This window comes from Bison bison, unplaced genomic scaffold, assembly GCF_000754665.1.
Source record: "Bison bison bison isolate TAMUID 2011002044 unplaced genomic scaffold, Bison_UMD1.0 scf7180017864228, whole genome shotgun sequence".
NCBI lineage: Eukaryota > Metazoa > Chordata > Mammalia > Artiodactyla > Bovidae > Bison > Bison bison.
The window spans coordinates 3,667,729-3,686,499 of NW_011494800.1; the positions used below are offsets into that span (position 1 = coordinate 3,667,729).

The window sequence follows — 18,771 nt, forward strand, 5'->3', positions numbered from 1 at the left end:
TAAATCATTGGCCATTGGTAACTAATTTCCAGCTCCTCTTCCCACCCAGACATCTGGGCTTAAGGGTGAGACTGAAAAATGCCAAACCCCTAATCACAGGGTTAAGTTCCCAGGCAACCAGCTCCCATTCGTTGTGGGCGCTCAGTTGCTCAGTTTTATCCGACTCTTTGAGACCCCATGGACTGCAGCCCACCAGGCCTCTGTTCATGGGATTTCCCAGGCAAGAATACAAAGTGGGTTGCCATTTCCTTCTCCACGGGATCCCAATCCAGGAATCCCTGTCACCTGCATTGGCAGGCAGATTCTTTACCACTGAGTTACCTGGAAAGCCAAGATTATTTGGCCTCCAAAACCACCCCATTAGCATAGAAAGGACACTTTATGGCTCTCATCACTTAGACAATTCCAAAGGTTTTAGGAATTCTGGCCCTGAAAAAGAGATAAAGACCAAATATATATTTCTTGGTATAAATCACAATAATCACAATATTTAGCCCAGTGTTTTCAAGTGGTATGATTTCAACACATAATCAATATAAAATATTCATTTGATATTTTATACTCATTTTTGTGCTAAGGCTTCAAAACTATGTGTTTTATACTTACAGCACATCTGAATTCAAACTTAAGTGCCTACTTGGACATGGCTGTTCTAGTTAGCTAACATTCACTGAATTTTGTCCTGTGTGCTGTGTACACTACCTGCATTCTTTCAATTAATTCTCAGAGCATCTCTGCTGATACTACTGGGCTCATTTTACAGGTAAGTAAACTAAGGCTTGAAGAGTTTAGATAATTTGTCTGAGAACAGCTGCTGGTGGTGGATTAATCACTAAGTCGTGTCTGACTCTTATGACCCCATGAACTGTAACCCACCAGACTTCTCTGTCCATGGGATTTTTCAGGCAAAAATACTGAAGTGGGTTGCCATTTCCTTTTCCAAGAGATCTTCCCGATCTGGGGATCAAACCCTTGTCTCCTTCCTTGGCAGCAGGATTCTTTACCTGCTGAGCCACTGTGGTAGAGCTGAGCCTGGGCCATAGGGCTTTGACTTCAAAGGAAGGCAATCAATTAAAATTAAAGCCATCAGAAGAGGTATATGGTAGATTATGAGACACTCATGAGATTTTATCAAAGGTTAGACCCAAGGTGGAGACTGGTTAACAGCAGGACGCAAAGTGTTTGTAAGAAGGAAATAGTTTTAAGCCAAATGTAGGGGAAAGAAGCAGGACTGGTTTCCCCAGTAAGACACCACCACCCACATCCCTTGGAGTTCATTTCCGCACTCCAGAGTGTTCCTTTGGCAACCATCCGATTGCCACATACTTTTCCTTCCATTTTAACTTTCATTTGGGTAAAAGTATATGCTCTGGTAACTGATATGAATCAGAGCTAGAATCTGAACAAGCCTGATGCCGTGGCTTTGTAATAAAAGTCTATAAAATATTATCCTGATCTCACTGAAGAAGGAAATGGCAACCCACTCCAGTATTCTTGTCTGGAAAATCCCATGGATGGAGGAGTCTCATAGGCTACAGTCCATGGGGTCCCAAGGAGTCAGACACAACTGAACAACTTCACTTGCAACTTTTTCATGGACTATACAAACCTTCACAAATGGCAGTTTCCCCCTTTTCCTTTACACAGTGTTAGAAAGGAGTGAAATATGTGTCCCAAATGAACTTCCCCTGTACTTGGGGACTCAGTGAACTCATTTTAAATTTCCCATCTTGCTAAAATGTTTTGTTTTTACTGAAATATGTTTCTGATCAATAACATAATTTCAAAATTGCTTGTATGCTTCCAGAACAAATCTATGTATGAAACAAGTGTTTGGAAGAGGGTTCAAGCTCTGGTGCCCATCCCAGGACTGGGGAATCTTGAGTGTAACCTCAGCCTTACTATTAGCTCATGAGATGATCTCAAGAGCAGGAACCAGCTTCTGCCCCTGCTAATCAGTCACCCCTTCTGTTACTCCTCGTTTCTGCATTTGAAAAATTGGAAATACAGTTGCCTAGTTTCAATAATTTCATCAAGCTCTAGAGAAGCAATTCCCCTCTTAAATTCATGTGATATCATAAACTTTATTTTTTATTGTATTAAAATGTATTTATGTATTTGGCTGCATCAGGTCTTAGTTGAGCTCGAAGGATCTTCATTGTATCATGTAGGATCTTTCCTTGCAGCTCTAGGGCTCCAGAGCACAGGTTGCTCAGTAGTTAACAGAGTGCAGGCTTAGTTGCTCCATGGCATGTGGCATTCTTAGTTCCCTGACAAGGGATCGAACCCATCTCCCCTGCATTGCAAGGCAGATTCTTAACCACTGGACCACCAGGGAAGCCCCTAATCCCATAAACTTTAGACAAGCTCCACAAACAGCATTATCTTCATGACACTTCAAATGCGTGACTCAATTTTTTCAGATACACTATCTGAAGATAGAGCTATATGGTCTTGCTTACCCACCCTCATCCTGCACCCTTAATTTTGTAAGGCAGATAGAAAGTATAATCCCCAATTTATGCTTAATATCAGCACTTATAATAATAATAATTTATACTTAAGAAACACTTACTGGACCCTTTGTGATTTGATTTACACACATCTCAATTCTGTGGAGAAGGCAATGACACCCCACTCCAGTACTCTTGCCTGGAAAATCCCATGGACAGAGGGGCCTGGTAGGCTGCAGTCCATGGGGTCGCTAGGAGTTGGACACGACTGAGCGACTTCACTTTATTTTTTCACTTTCATGCATTGGAGAAGGAAATGGCAACCCACTCCAGTGTTCTTGCCTGGAGAATTCCAGGGATGGGGGAGCCTGGTGGGCTGTCATCTATGGGATTGCACAGAGTCGGACATGACTGAAGTGACTTAGCAGCAGCACTTAATTCTGATTGAGTGTGTGCTAAGTCGATTCAGTCATATGTGACTCTTTTGCAACCCTATGGAGTGTAGCCCACCAGACTTCTCTGTCCAAGGAATTCTCCAGGCAAGGATATTGGAGTCGGTTGCCATGCCCTCTTCCAGGATATCTTCCCAACCCAGAGATTGAACCTACGTCTCTTATATCTCCTGCTTTGGCAAGCAGGTTCTTTACCACTCTTGCCATCTGGGAAGCCCTTAATTCTGATGATAGGACTATTATTCCATTTAATGAATGAGAACACTAACTTTTCCAGTTACATAGTTAATAAATGGCTGAGCCAGAACTTGAATCAACATGAATTTACTTCCACTAATGCTTGTAACCAGGAGGCTAGACACTGCTTCTGATAAGACACTATTATGACACTGTACCAAATTTATAGGAATAGTTTTTGGTAGTCTCATTAAGAAAGGTCAGAGCTCTCAGCTCTCATACCACTAACTTTATGATTTGCATTTCAGTAAAGGAAAGAGAATATTAGTAAATATGGCTGATCCTTGCTTTCATCTTTATCCAGTTTGTAAAATTACTCCTGTTATCTTTTGTTTAGCTGAAGTGGAAATTACATAACTTAAACAGAGATATTTTTAAGTAAACAGCTCAGGAACATTTGGTAGTTTCACAATGTTAGGCAATCACCAAGTTTATTCAGTTCTAAAATATTTCTATTATCCCAAAGGAAAACCCCCTACCCATCGAGCACTTTCTCCACATTACTCCCTCCTCTCAGCCCCTGGCAAACACCAGTCTGCATTCTGTCTCAGTGGATTTACCTTTTGGGGATATTTCACATAAATGGAATCATACAATATGAGACCTTTACGTCTGACTTCTTTCATTTAGCACAAGGTTAATATTTTCAAGGTTCATCCACACTGTATGATGTATCAACCCCTTATTCCTCTTTATGGCTGAATAATATTCCATTATATGACTATATCACAATTCAGTTCAGGTTTTCAGTCGTGTCCCACTCTTTGTGACCCCATGGACTGCAGCACACACCAGGCCTGCCTGTCCATCACTAACTCCCGGAGTTTACTCAAATTCATGTCCATTGAGTCAGTGATGCCATCCAACCATCTCATCCTCTTTCATTCCCTTCTCCTCCTGCCTTCAATCTTTCCCAGCATCAGGGTCTTTTCAAATGAGTCAGCTCTTCACATCAGGTGGCCAAGGTATTGGAGTTTCAGCTTCAACATCAGTCCTTCCAATGAATATTCAGAACTGATTTCCTTTAGGATGGACTGGTTGGATCTCCTTGCAGATAATATCACATTTATTTATCCATTAATCCATTGATGGACATTGATATTTTTCTGCCTTTTGGCTATTATGGAGAGTAGTGCTGTTATAAACATGTGTGTACATGTACTTATTTGAATACCTGTTTTCAATTCTTTGGGGTTTATACCTGGAATATTGTGGGATCATGTGCCATTTCTCTGTTTAACTTTTTGAGGAATTGTCAAACTGTTTCCCACAAGAGCTGAACCATTTTACATTCCAACCAGCAATGTAAAACTGTTCCAATTTCTCCACATCCGAACACTTACAATTTTGTTGTTTATTATCATAAGTGTCAAATGGTACCTCATGGAGGCTTTGATTTACATTTTTCTGATGACTAATGATATTGAGCATCTTTTCCTGTGCTTGTTGGCTATTTGTATGTCTTTGGAGAAATGTCTGTTTGAATCCTTTGGTTATTTTTTTTATTGGTTTGTTTGTCTATTTGTTGTTGAGGTGTAAGAGTTATTTTTATATTCTGGATCCTGTGCTATGCTGTGCTTAGTCACTCAGTCACGTCCAACTCTGCGGCCCCATGGACTGTAGCCTGCCAGGCTTCTCTGTCCATAAGGATTCTCCAGGCAAGAATACAGGAGTGGGTTGCAGGCCCTCCTCCAGGGGATCTTCCCAACCCAGGGATTAAACCCCGGTCTCCTGCATTACAGGCAGATTCTTTACCATCTGAGCCACCAGGGAAGCCCAAGAATACTGGAGTGGGTAGCCTATCCCTTCTCCAGGGGATCTTCCCAACTCTGAAATCGAACTGGGGTTTCCCGCATTGCAAGCAGATTCTTTACCAGCTGACCTATCAGGAAAGCCCATCCTGGATCCTAGGTTTTATCATATATTATATATGATTTGAAAATATTTTCTCCATTATGCAGGTTATACAAACTTTCTTGATAACATCTTTTGATGCACATAATTTGAGATATTGATGAATTTTATCCAGTTTATCTATTTTATCAATTTATCTATTTTTTATTTCTCTTTATTTTTTTACTTGCACTTTGAGTGTCATATGTAAGAACCAACTATCAAATCCAAAGCCATGAAGATTTTACTATGTTTTCTTCTAAGAGTTTTATGATTTTAGTGCTTATATTTAGGTCATTCATTCATTTTGAGTTAATCTTTGTATATGATGTGAAGTAGAGAGTCCTGTTTACTTCTGTTTACTTCCTTTGTTTTTTTCTTCCTAGGAATGCTTGAAAACAAGGAACTGCATATTTTTAACCTGACTTCTCTAACTAAGTCAGAAAACATTTTATCTGCCACACTGTATTTCTATATCAGAGAGCTGATAAATATAAGCCTGAGTTGTCCTGTGTCCCAGGAATGCTCACATCATGCCCAGAGGAAACACATTCAGATTGACCTCTCTGCATGGATCCTCAAATCCAGTGGAAACCAAAGTCAACTCCTGGGTCATCTTTCGGTAGATGGAGGGAAACCTCATCGAGACTTTGTGTCCTGGCTGTCAAAAGACATCACCCAACTTTTGAGGAAAGCCAAGGAAAATGAGGAGTTTCTCATAGGATTTAACATTACTACCAAAGGACACCAGCTGCCAAAGAAGATGACACCCAGTCCTGAGCCTTATATCTTGGTGTATGCCAATGATGCTGCCATTTCTGAGCCGGAGAGTGTGGTGTCAAGCTTACAAGGACACCGGAATTTCCCCACTGGAGCTGTGCCCAAACTGGACAGCCAGAGTAGGTCTGCCCCTTCTATTGAACAGAGGAGAAGGAAGCGGTCTACGGGGGTCCTTCTGCCTCTGCAGAACAATGAGCTTCCTGGGGCAGAATATCAGTACAAGGAGGATGAAGTATGGGAGGAGAGGAAGCCTTACAAGACTCTTCAGACTCAGCCCCCTGATAAGAGTAAGAACAAAAAGAAACAGAGGAAGGGACCTCAGCAGAAGAGTCAGACGCTCCAGTTTGATGAACAGACCCTGAAGAAGGCAAGAAGAAAGCAATGGATTGAACCCCGGAATTGTGCCAGACGGTACCTTAAAGTGGACTTCGCAGATATTGGCTGGAGCGAATGGATTATTTCCCCCAAGTCCTTCGATGCCTATTACTGCTCCGGAGCGTGCCAGTTCCCCATGCCAAAGGTAGCCATTGTTTTTTGTCCTGTCCTTCCCATTTCCATAGTGTGGAAAGACCCAAATTGAATGTGTGTTTTCATTTCCAAAATCCATCTGGACCTTTATTCATTGCATTCTAAAGTGTAATAGGTAACATGGTTATGTTTGGTTTTTCTTTACTGGTTGTTAAAGTAATATGAAGTCAATATTGGTATGAAGAAGGATATGAGAAAACATTGTATGCATAAAACATGTTTTTGCACTGCTCCCAAACAAAGTGCATGTTCAGCTACATGATCACATGTGAATTTATGCCTGTCCACAACAAGGAAGCCCCCAGTGGTAAGAGGCTGACCTTTCAGCGGGTATTTAGGGAATGAGTGAATGTCATGAGAGCAAAAGGAAGGACTAATTGGATTGGTGCCCTGATACAGAACATTTTTGATAGTCTCTTGTGAGATGAATTGTCGTCACGGGGGTTAGGATCAGGGTTGGGCTAGGAAAACTTGCCTCATGAAATCCACCAGATGCTTATTTCATTTGCTTCCCTGATAAATATCAAAACTGGAGTCAGAATAGGGCACAATGACTCTGGCGACTTCTAAGACTCATTTTAACTGCTAAGAGCTAATCCATGTCTCTTCTAAAATCAATAGGGACTGAACCTTTAGCTTATCAGTACTCAGTATCCTCCTGACAAATATATTCTCAGAAGCCTCCCCAACCCCACTTCTGTCTCGCACAGCAAGTCCAAGTGACTGTACTCTGAATTTAGAATTAATAAAACATATTGGTGCCCCCCTGACCTTCGTTAAGCTTATTGCTGCACTTCCATTCTTAGCCCATAACAATTTGAGTCTGAAGTACAGTGAAAAGTGATCCTGGCAATAGAATTCAGAGAATAAATAGGAGTGGCTTGTTTCGTTTTGTTTTAGTTTTTTGCAAAACTTGACGTGGATCAACTTCTGCTATTGTATGTTAATGGAGAAAAACCCTTTGTCTCAAAGAGTGACGAACTTGTGCTTATAAGCCTTTAAAGGAGCATGTTCATGTTACAGGCCTGTGATCGCTGGAATGCTAAGGGTAACACACACATAAGACAGAAGGTCAACTAAGCAAGGCCAGATCAGCCTCAGGGCCAAGAACTTGATTGAAATCCCATTTTCCTGTTAGGATGTCTCAGAAGAACAAGCTTGCCACATTTTCTAGACCTTGTGGATTCCAGGTTTTGTCAACCCAAATACAAAGTAGGGATTGTAGATATTTATAATGATGTAAATAGCCTTATCTTGTTTAAAGATTATAAAGGACATTTTATTGATCAATAGAAACTTGATCAAACTGGGACAGCATTTAAAACACACCAACAAAGATGCCAAGTATAACAGGCAGTAATGAATCTTTACTCTACAGTGGGGCTTGCTTTGTGGCACTGAGAGGCAGAAATGGATTCAAAATATCTCTAAACCTGGGATGACTGATTTTAAGTGGGTCTCTGAGTTTTCCAAATAATTCCTCTCTCTCTCCTAAACTGTGATTTTTTTTTTTCTAGGTTGCCTGAGGAAGTTTTCCTCTTTCCTCTTGACTCCAGATTTTAGGACCCAGAAAGCTATGATCACGTGGACATATTCAGTCAGTTAGCTGACCTGGGTTGGTCTCCATAATTACCCCAATTTGCCTCTCCAATCTGTAATGGCTCTGCTTGTTTTTCCTGTTCAAAAACCTTGCTGCTGTTTCCATAGATCTTCATCATAGTCCTCAGTGATCTAAAGAATAACAATTTAAAAATGCATGAGGGATAAGAATAGAAGAGATAAATTTAAGGAAAGAAGTATGTTAGTGTAACAGGATGATTAAAGGGTACATGCTTGATCATAGCTGGGTTTCTTAACCTTCAGGTACCTGCAAATTGCCTAGGGATCTTCTTAATCTGTAGGTTCTGATCCAGTGGTTTCAGGGGCAAAGCCCAAGATTCGGTGTATCTAACAAGCCTCTAGATGTTACTGATGCTGTTGGTCTGCAAACCATCCTTTGAGTCGTTGAATCCTTTTGGCTTAAAACTTGGCTCCACTTCTTACCCGCTGAGGTTTTGAGGTGGGGAAGTTCCGCTAACTTTCTGTATGTTAGTTTTCTCATCTTTGAAACAGGTACTAGGGTAAATAAAAATACCACAGTATCTGCATTATAAAAACGATGGGGAAATGAGATCATCGAGCACCTTGTGCTGATAGGCACTCAATGAATTTTTTGCCGTTATTAATGGCCGTGGCTGAGACTGAAGAGAATAGAAAATCCAATGTAGGGAACTGGAAAAAAAAAAACAGGAGTAGGGATCAAAAGAATAAAAATTGCGGGACTTCCCTGGTGATCCAGTGGTTAAGACTCTGTGCCTCCAATGCAGGGGGCATGGATTCAGTTCCTCCTTGGGGAACTAAGATCCCACACGCTGTGCAGCATGATCAAATAAATAATATGAAATAAAATATTAAAAAAAAATAATAGATGTAAGACAAGGATAAGTTTTGTAAATGTTTCTTATCCCTTTTTAAATGTCACAAGGCTTTAAATAGGATTCTCCCTTCAGCCCTAGTTCATAAGCTCTTTGGTGGGTAGAATCAAGAGAGCATCCATTATAGCAACTGAACACATGCTGTGTTAATCGCTCGGTCATGTCTGACTCTTTATGTGACCCCATGGACTGTAGCCCACCAGGCTGCTCTGTCCATGGCATTCTCCAGGCAAGAATACTGGAGTTGCCTTGCCCTCCTCTAGGGGATCTTCCCAACCCAGGGATCAAACCCAGGTCTCCCACATTGCAGGCAGATTCTTTACCATCTGAGCCACCAGGGAAGCCCATGATAGTATTTGTCAAACCTTGGAATGGCATCCAAACTACAGGGAGATGTCATGTAATAGGGATAAGGGTGGAGTCTTCTCTCCAAGCTGGAGAATTCCTTTTGCCAAGTTTCGAGTGGAAGTCTGGCTGTGACATGGACATCTCAGTCCTTCATCACCTTGTGTGGATCTGCTTAACTTTTGAAGCTTTCTACTGATTCCCTGTAAGCCTTCCAGGCTTTGTGTCTTTCAAGTGGTACAGTCACCAAAATGATGGGAAGCTTGAAGCGGTATGAAGCTGTGACATCAGGGGTAATTAATCACTGTCCCTGTTATCAGCCTAGTGTCCAGCATGGTAACCAGAGTCAACTATTTAAACAAAAATATAGTTTTTGAACCACAGAGGAAAATAAGGCCTCTGACCAGATCAGTACAAATGCATGTGGAATAAGTGAGGTGCCAAAGACCTTTCAGACTATACATATACATTCTGCCCCAGAGAAAAGTTCTCTCAGGCCAGACTCCTCGGCTGGCCCTCCTTCCTTCTGGCCTCCCCAGTGAGAGCCTGCTCTCTAGAGCCGGGCTCTTCATCTGCAAAAGTCGACAACCTGTCTGTAATTCAGAACAGCTGTGCTCTGCCTTTCCCAAATTCCAGGCTTTGCCCTTTCCCTGATTCCAATTAGATAGTTTCTGGGCTATCACACCCATGTGGGTTGGACTGGGAGAGCATGGAGCAAAGCCCCATGGCCTGAGTCAGGAATGAAGGCTCAGAGCTGACGACATTCTCTCCCCTGCTAATGCACTTGTAATCGAATTCAACTCGAGGACATCACCCGCAGCTTGGCAGGTGAGGGCCTGAGCACGGCAGATTTCATTCACAGACACGGCAGCTTGGATTTTTCTGATTTCTAGCCCTTACAGCCAATCTGTTCCCCCAGGGAGAGACCCTGGCATTCTGCCATGAGATGAAAAATACCCATATAGCTGTAGCCAAGTCTTAGGCCTTGGCCTCCCCTCACCACCAAAGCAGAGATGGAAAAGAGATTTCAAATGAAAGTGATTGAGCCATTGTTGCTGACAAGTGGTCCAAGGAACCAATCAAGGATTGGAGGAGTGAAGGTATTTTTGCATGGAGTGGTGCAAAGGTTGGGAACAGCAAAGACAAAGAATTATGGACCAAAGAAGCTAAACACTTTGAACCAAGCATCCTTTCTAAACAAGAAATTCACATGGAATGCGTTCAAAATGATGCAGTCTCAATTAATGTCCTGAGGTTTCCAATTTCAATCTCTGATCATGAAGATGAACTCTAAAAATCCTAACTCTTGATATATTGAGTTACCTAAGCAAAAAAAAAAAAAAAAAAACCTAAATAGATACCGATGTCCTGTTTCACCCACATTAAAAAGTGAGACTGGGGAGGAAAAGGGCTTCCCAGGTGGCTCAGTGGTAAAGAATCTGCCTGCTAATGCAAAAGACAGAGGAGACGTAGGTTCAATCCCTCGGGTCAGGAGGATCCCCTGGAGGAGGAAATGGCAACCCACTCCAGTATTTTTGCCTGGAAAATCACATGGACAGAGGAGCCTGCTGGACTACAGTCCATGAGGTTACAAAGAGTCAGACACGACTGAGCAACTGAGTGTGCACCGGGAAAAAAAGCACAGGTCTGCATTTGTCATCACTGGGATTCTTAAGCTGCTGTGAAGAGAGACCTGAGAAACGTAATCGGAAGGCAAAAACAAGTGAAAATGATAGACTGGCAAATGTTCCACACCAGCAAATGGTCACATGGATCTTTTGTGTTTGGCTTAATTATTCCTGATCATGGCAGCTGGATTTCACAGTGAGAAAGAGAAAGGGGACAACTCCCTAGAAAACAGAGAGGTTCCTGATAAAACACACCGCCGACAATCAAGGGCTTGCTGGATTCCAGTGAGCCCACCAGAAACTGCTCATTTGTGAGTTAGAGCTTTTAAAAAGGACAGGAATTTTCCTAGGGAACACCCATGAATATTTTCCATATCTGTGCTGGGTCATTAGCTCAGAACCTTTTATTTTTGTTGATGGGAATTATTTCCACAGAAATAGGTGCAATGGAGGGTATGTTATTATTTATAAGTATTTCATCCATTTGGCAAGTATTTATTCAGTGCCTAGAGAACCTTCTCTGCTCCAAGCACCGAGGACAAGCAATGCACAGCTGGATTTATGGATCAAGTCCTTGTCTACTTAAATGTATGAAAATTAAATGGTATAGGAGTCAGTAAAACATTAACAGTAACAAAATAGTGTCAGACAATCTATGGCTTTAAAAAAATCCTTTGGGGTGTTATCATATGCTGTTTGGATGACTGAATTTAAAAATAAATCAATAGAGATAAGTGGATGGCTGCAAAAGTTTTCTTAAGAAATCGCCTGATCCTAATGAAAGAGCAAACAGTGGCCATTGGTACGGTGGTTATAGTACAATTGTAGTTTGTCAATTACATGCATAGTGTTGATGCCACAGGACACAGGAGATGCAGAATAGAACAAGACAGACTTCTTATCCTTAAGGGAAGAAAATACCCTTCTTTGCAAAGTTAATTAATTGTAGGTTAACTACTCTTCCAGGAAAAAAGAGTAGATAAAGGAGCTGGCCATCATCAATACTAACTTTAAGGTAATTTGTGCCCGTTAGCAACCATGTTGAAGTCTAATGCATGGATAATTTTTTTCACTGAATTGAAAGATGAGATGAGACAAATCGAATTTGCCCTTTTCCTGCCCACCCCCCACCAAAATCCTATTATTTTTTAACAATGTGCCAACTTTCTACTTATTTGCTTCTCCTTTGGCTTTTGTGTACTTTTAACCTTTCCATATGTTTCAGTTTCCCATCCTGGGAGTTTTAGGTGTATAAAGTTAGAATACCAGTTAACTGGGGGCTGAGGTGCCTCTGAAACGTGGCTCAAAATCTTGACATTAAAAAGCCAGCATTTTGGCTTAAATCCCATTCCTGAATTGACATGTGATCTCTGGCAAGTTGCCAAAGACCTGTTTCTAAATTCTTTCTAATGGATTTCATCTGCTTAAAAGAGACATCGGGGAGAACTGATGTTGAAAAGTGTGGCATTGCTCAGGAAGAAGGTCTTACCACACTGGCAATTCCTAAACATTCTGGGCTTGGAAAAGTGACCGTTCTTCAATGCTGAGCCGAGCTGGATAGGGCTCTCTAAGTAAAACCAAACTTCTCCCATGTATGGTCACGGTCCCATTTGGCATTGCTTGGGAACAGATTTTACTCAAGCTCCTTTGGTCAAACTTCTGACAGCCATAAAATAATCTCAGGCCCCCTGGATTATTCCTAGAGGATATGCCCCAGGTTTAGAAAACTAAAATGCTACAGCATTAATGTCTGCACCCATGGAGCAACAGTGACCCCCAGTGGCCAACAGTGTGGTCCTCTTAATCAGCATCCATTCATCAAGTGAAGTTGCTCAGTCATGTCCGACTCTTAGCGACCCCATGGACGGCAGCCTATCAGGCTCCTCCATCCATGGAATTTTCCAGGCAAGAGTACTGGAGTGGGGTGCCATTGCCTTCTCCGTCCATTCATGCAGGTGGTAACTATTAAATAAATCAATGCCCCTTGACGCTGGGGACTTCCCAAGTGGTGCTAGTGGTAAAGAACCTTCATGCCAATGCAGGAGACATAAAGAGAGATGGGTTTGATCCCTGGGTGAGGAAGATCTTGCATGAAGAATCCCTTGGACAGAGGAGCCTGGCAAGCTATAGTCCATAGGGTCGCAAAGAGCTGGACAAGAGTGAAGTGACTTAGCATGCACTTGACATGTTTGTGTTATTTTCAAAACAAAGTATAAATGTCACTATAGCAGTGGCAAAAATCTATGTTCAGTTGGTGCTTGTTAAGCGTTCTTTGTGACTAGCTCAGGATCAAATTGTTTCTTTTGCAATCCTGTTATTGAAAACACCCTTCATCCAGTCACCCAGTCGTGTCCGTCTCTTTGCGACCCCATGGACTGCAGCATGCCAGGCTTCCCTGTCCATTACCAACTCCTGGAATCTGCTCAAACTCATGTCCATCGAGTCGGTGATGCCATCCAACTATCTCATTCTCAGTCGTCCCCTTTTTCTCCCACCTTCAATCTTTCCCGGCATCAGAGTCTCTTCCAGTGAGTCAGTTCTTCTCATCAGGTGGCCAAAATATTGGAGCTTCAGCAGCAGTCCTTCCGGTGAATATTTAGGACCAATTTTCTTTAGGATTGACTGGTCTGAAAACACCCTGACCTGACCTGAAGTCGCTCAGTCATATCCGACTCTTTGCGAACCCATGGACTGTAGCCTACCAGGCTCCTCAGTCCATGGGATTTTCCAGGCAAGAGTACTGGAGTTGGTTGCCATTTCCTTCTCCAGGTGATCTTCCTGACCCAGGGATCGAACCTGGGTCTCCTGCATTGTAGGCAGACGCTTTACCATCTGAACTACCAAGGAAGCCCTGAAAACACCCTGCTGCTGCTGCTAAGTCGCTTCAGTTGTGTCCGACTCTGTGCGACCCCATAGATGGCAGCACACCAGGCTCTCCCGTCCCTGGGATTCTCCAGGCAAGAACACTGGAGTGGGTGAAAACACCTTAGCATGTACTAATTCCCTGTTTGAGGACTAAATCATTTTTAATTAAATGATTCCTGCTTAGAAAACCAGATTCAAGTTCTCACTCTCCATGTCTGTATGACTTTATATGTGTCATTCAAGCTTTTTGAGTCTATTTCTCTATCTGTAAAATGGAAGAAATGGTGGTTATGTGGTAAGGATTAGAAATACTACACAGAACATGCCTAGCACCTGAAAAAAAGTAGAAGTGTTAGTCAGTCAGTTGTGTCTGACTCTTTGCAACCCCATGAACTATAGCCCACCAGGCTCCTCTTGTCCATGGAATTCTCCAGGCAAGAATACTGGAGTGGTGTGCCATTCCCTTCTCCAGAGGATCTTCCCGACCTAGAGTTCGAGCTCAGGTCTCCTGCATCGCAGGCAAATTCTTTACCAATCAATCTGAGTAGTCACTTAGTTGATGACAACCATTTTGGTGATAGTGATATTGGAGATTGGGCTGAATGTGTGATGATGCCAGAGCTTTATTAATTTGTTGAACCAAATCCATCATATATATTTTTTAGTGGGGGCTAGAGAGGGGAAAAGCCATTCTACCTAACCTGTGTTCTCCCTTTTCGTTCCTAGTCTTTGAAGCCATCAAATCACGCTACCATCCAGAGTATAGTGAGAGCTGTGGGGGTCGTCCCTGGAATCCCCGAGCCTTGCTGTGTGCCAGAAAAGATGTCCTCACTCAGCATCTTATTCTTTGATGAAAACAAGAATGTGGTACTTAAAGTATATCCAAACATGACAGTAGAGTCTTGTGCTTGCAGATAACCTGGTGAAGAACTCATCTGGATGCTTAACTCAATCATTAGTTTATTTTTATGGACTTTTTTTTGCACGGCCAATGCATTTCATTTCAAAAGATTTTTCAGTAGTCAAAGGCAAATGAGCAAATAGACTGATGATTTCCACCAAGGAGAACTGGACTGTATTTGTTTCTGAATGTAACTCAAAGCAAGATTAAAGTAAATATGGAAATCGTTTTCTTTAAAAAAAAAATTACACAAGAAAAACAATCACTCAAACTGTTTTTAGAACTGTTGGAGAACATACTGATTTATTTTTGTAATGGGCTTTGAAAATAGATTGGAAGCAAACAATAGCTTATCATTGATCTCTGCTCACAGAAATAGAATAATTTCATATTTTAAAGCAGGCTTCTTGCCTTAGATTCCTGAGCAACTTAGCAAGTACTAAATAATTCAATCAGCTTTGATGTTTATCTTAAATTTGTGGAGACTATTGTTTACCTGTGTTTTTCTTTACAGATCCTTGTGTGACTAGCTGAGTGGAGGATGTGTGCTGAGCGTCAGTGTGTATGGATGTGAACACATTCCTAGGGACGTGTGCCCTCTTTTGGAAGATTGGCTTAACATGATTTTATAATTCAGTCTGCATGGGATTCTTGTTTTTTTCATTTCATGTTCTGACAAGCATCATTCATTTGTGAGAAGTTTACCAAAATGGATAGAGTGATCCAAGAGGGTATGCAAGAGTTACCACTTTCCTCAGCCATTTATTTGGAAATACTGATGTTTTCATTCCATGGCCCTCACAAGAAAGGCAACCAGCAACCCAGTTTTCAAAAACCCAGATCTAATTATTCTTCTGTATCTCTCTTCCACAAGTGCTTTCATTTGTTCTTTTAAATTGAACTTCAACATGCAATTAATTCTCTTGATATACCTTTGCTTCCTATAAAGTAATCAATAGATACTAAGGCTCAGTGGATGGACTATTGGAGATTTCTTTAAGTGATCAATCTAATCACAATCACAAGTCCACATCCTTGTTCACCTACTATGTCCACGTCCAGACACTTTTTCATGTTGATCACGGCTTTTGGTTCAGACAGGGAATCTATTCTTTAGTATGGCTTACTATAAATTATCCAGCAAGAAAGGGAATTGAATCTATACACTTATTGTTTTTTTCCCCTATTTCCATTTGTCATAAATATCTCCTCTCACACTTTTGCCTTTGAGAAATTGTTTCAAAAATCTTTTCTTGGCTCTGTTTATGTGTGACAGAAATGTTTTCAGACCATGGATTGTTGTTGACATTCTCTCTGTGGTTAATTGTTATCTAAGTTCAGTCTGACCTGATTAGAGTCAGCTAAGGCAATGGCACCCCACTCCAGTACTCTTGCCTGGAAAATCCCATGGGCGGAGGAGCCTGGTGGGCTGCAGTCCATGGGGTTGCTGAGAGTCGGACACGACTGAGCAACTTCACTTCCACTTTTCACTTTCATGCATTGGAGAAGGAAATGGCAACCCACTCCAGTATTCTTGCCTGGAGAATCCCAGGGATGGGGGAGCCTGGTGGGCTGCCATCTATGGGGTCGTACAGAGTCGGACATGACTGAAGCGACTTAGTAGTAGTAGTAGTAAGCTATTTCAGAGGCTGTGAAGTTATCGGAAGACACAGAATACATGGAGTTTTGTTCTGTCTGTCTGTAGTTATCTGTGGTAGTTCGTAATTTAATGTTAACTGAGCATCTACTTTGTGAAAGACGTGTTAAGTGTCTTCACTTGTAAAAATAAAGAGGCAGACTAGTTAAGCTGGAAGGTCCTTCTGCCACCAAAAGTTTGGGTTTACAGTACTTGTTATATCACACATATCTTCCTTGAATGGATGGTAATGACAGAGCTAAAACCCTGCAAGTATGGCTGTTCATAAACCAAAGGCAGAAACATCCTGTTCTTCTGTTTGCCAGTATGGCATTCCCTGGCAGTTAAGTAGTATTTCTATCTCATTGGAAACCCATTAAAAAGAGTACCATGAAAAGACGCTCTTTGACACTTTTGGAATGTGTGTTGACTCCATGAATGAGAAACACCTGTTCTAAATGATGAATGAAGTGCTGGTACCTGAGTTGCTATGGTTTCTTCTAGTTCATTTTTTTGTTCTGGTAGCATACAGATTAAAAATTAGATAAGGGATGAAATTATTTTCTACTAAATTTTATCAAAAATTTGAAACACAGTTATATAATAGAAGTGACCCCGTGTGTGGCTGCTCTACCCTGGGCATGCTCTTTCTGTAAATATAACTTTTATTTCATTGGTAGATTGGGTGAAATTCATAATTTAGTTTTTTCTAGAGATGTATCTACCAAAATCTCTTAACAATTCCTAGTTTTCTTTCCCAGCCTTCTTCTCTCCAGATGTCTGTCAGTTACCTTTAATTTAAATTTAAATTGATGCTCACTTGTTATAAATTAAATTCTATAATGGCCAAAAAATATCTCTAAATAATAACTATTTCCAATTTTGAAGCAATTGATACGACAAAATTAGAATGTAATAAAAGTCACAGGATTGACTTTTAGCAATCAAAATAGCTTTTGACTAGTAGTTATTTTTCGGCAAGCTTGTAACCATTATTAATTATCTCCTGCTTTGAAGCCATATTATGGTATAAATGGGAAAATGTTTAGTTCCCCAAAATAAAGGAAAGTTACTTTTTAGGGGGTTGAAGCAGAGTTTGAAGTAAATGAGTTAATATTTTAAGTAATAAAATTTTACATGAAATAATTGGAAAATTGAGTGACTATGTCACAATTTGTTAGATACTAATGTCTGTATAATTACTATATAAACTTTTTATAAATCTCCTGATTTAAAGTGATATTAATGAGAAGAGAAATTGCATTTATATTAATAATGCCATTTTCTAAATCATGCATCTTTCTTTTCCTCTCCCTTTCTCTTGCAACCACCCTATCACCCCCATATGAGACAAACACACACAGTTAGTTGAAAATAACTTTTTTTTTCAATAACTGTTCTGTTGAATTCAAATTCAAGGGCTGCTGATATAGTATTATCAAAGTATTTTGTTGTAACCTGTGTAAATAATATACCATTTACAGGATGTGGGGTTGTAGAATTTAAACTGGAAGATTGGACTCTGTAGATCTCAGGACTATAATATTCCCAATCAATTTGGACACTCACCTAGCTATATATTAACTGATGATCATTTATTCATTAAGCTAGGATTTTTTTTACCTTACGTTTCAGAAGAAAAAAAGCTTTTTGCCCATTTATTATTTTCATAGGCAATCATATGTGTATAATGCTATTATCAATCTGGCTTACAAAGATTTTTTTTATATATATAATTACATTATACACTTTAGTCTTACTTTTCTCTGTGCTAACAAGTAAGTAATGTCTGGATATTGACTTGGCTGAATCAAGGTTGGGTCAAAAAATAGTTCTGCATACCTTATGTGTAAGATTAAATACGAGATTAAATAAGATATCTTGGATAAGTCTGACTTCTCTGTATATCTTTTTTTCCCTTGGGAATTGTATTTTAATGTAGTTATAGTACTTAAATGATCCCCTTCTCCCAAAAAACCAAGCCTTCCCTTCAGCTTTCCACAATAGTTTCTGTAAATGTTCTAGTTGAGAACTGAATGCTTGTACAGTTGATGGCAATTTAAAAAATATATATTATATATGTATATGGAAAACTTTAAAGATGCTTTTAATTTATTTAATGACTGTTGCATTCCTATCTATAATGGTAATAATTTTCATATTTAGATGATAAGAAAAAGTTCTTTCACTAGTCACTACAGGCAGAATGGCAACTGGTTCTCTAGTACAGTTACTAAAGGAGCATACTGCAGTGAAACTGTAAGGATGCTTCACTACTGATGTGTAAGCTTTGCTGGCTTTGTATCACTTTCCTCCAGTAATGGAGAGCTTTTCTCTATACAGTATGGAAATAAAATTGCTTAACTGAACACTTCCCCGTTCTCTTCTACTTATCATTGGGAAAGACTGCATTTTCACAACTTGAGAAAGTTGAAAAACTGCTGCATCTGAAAAGAGATAACAAAACTTAGGCACAGAGTCGAACATTTTCAAATAGTATCATAAATGAAGCATTGTAACCTATCAACAACATAACATGAAACATAACACTGTGAAACAATTTATATACCTGTGTATAT

The 18,771-nt window shown here is 40.5% G+C and overlaps 1 protein-coding gene across 1 annotated transcript in view; it reads left to right on the forward strand.

Annotated features, from left to right (window-relative positions):
* The window catches only part of BMP3 (bone morphogenetic protein 3), a 31,331-nt gene extending 12,770 nt beyond the window's left edge, over positions 1-18,561 (forward strand). Inside the window, exons 3-4 of the mRNA XM_010845908.1 lie at positions 5,422-6,335; positions 14,382-18,561. Coding sequence (XP_010844210.1) covers positions 5,422-6,335; positions 14,382-14,573 — 1,106 coding nt within the window. The 3' untranslated portion in view covers positions 14,574-18,561. The remainder of the gene's footprint in view (positions 1-5,421; positions 6,336-14,381) is intronic.
* Positions 18,562-18,771: the final 210 nt, after the last annotated feature.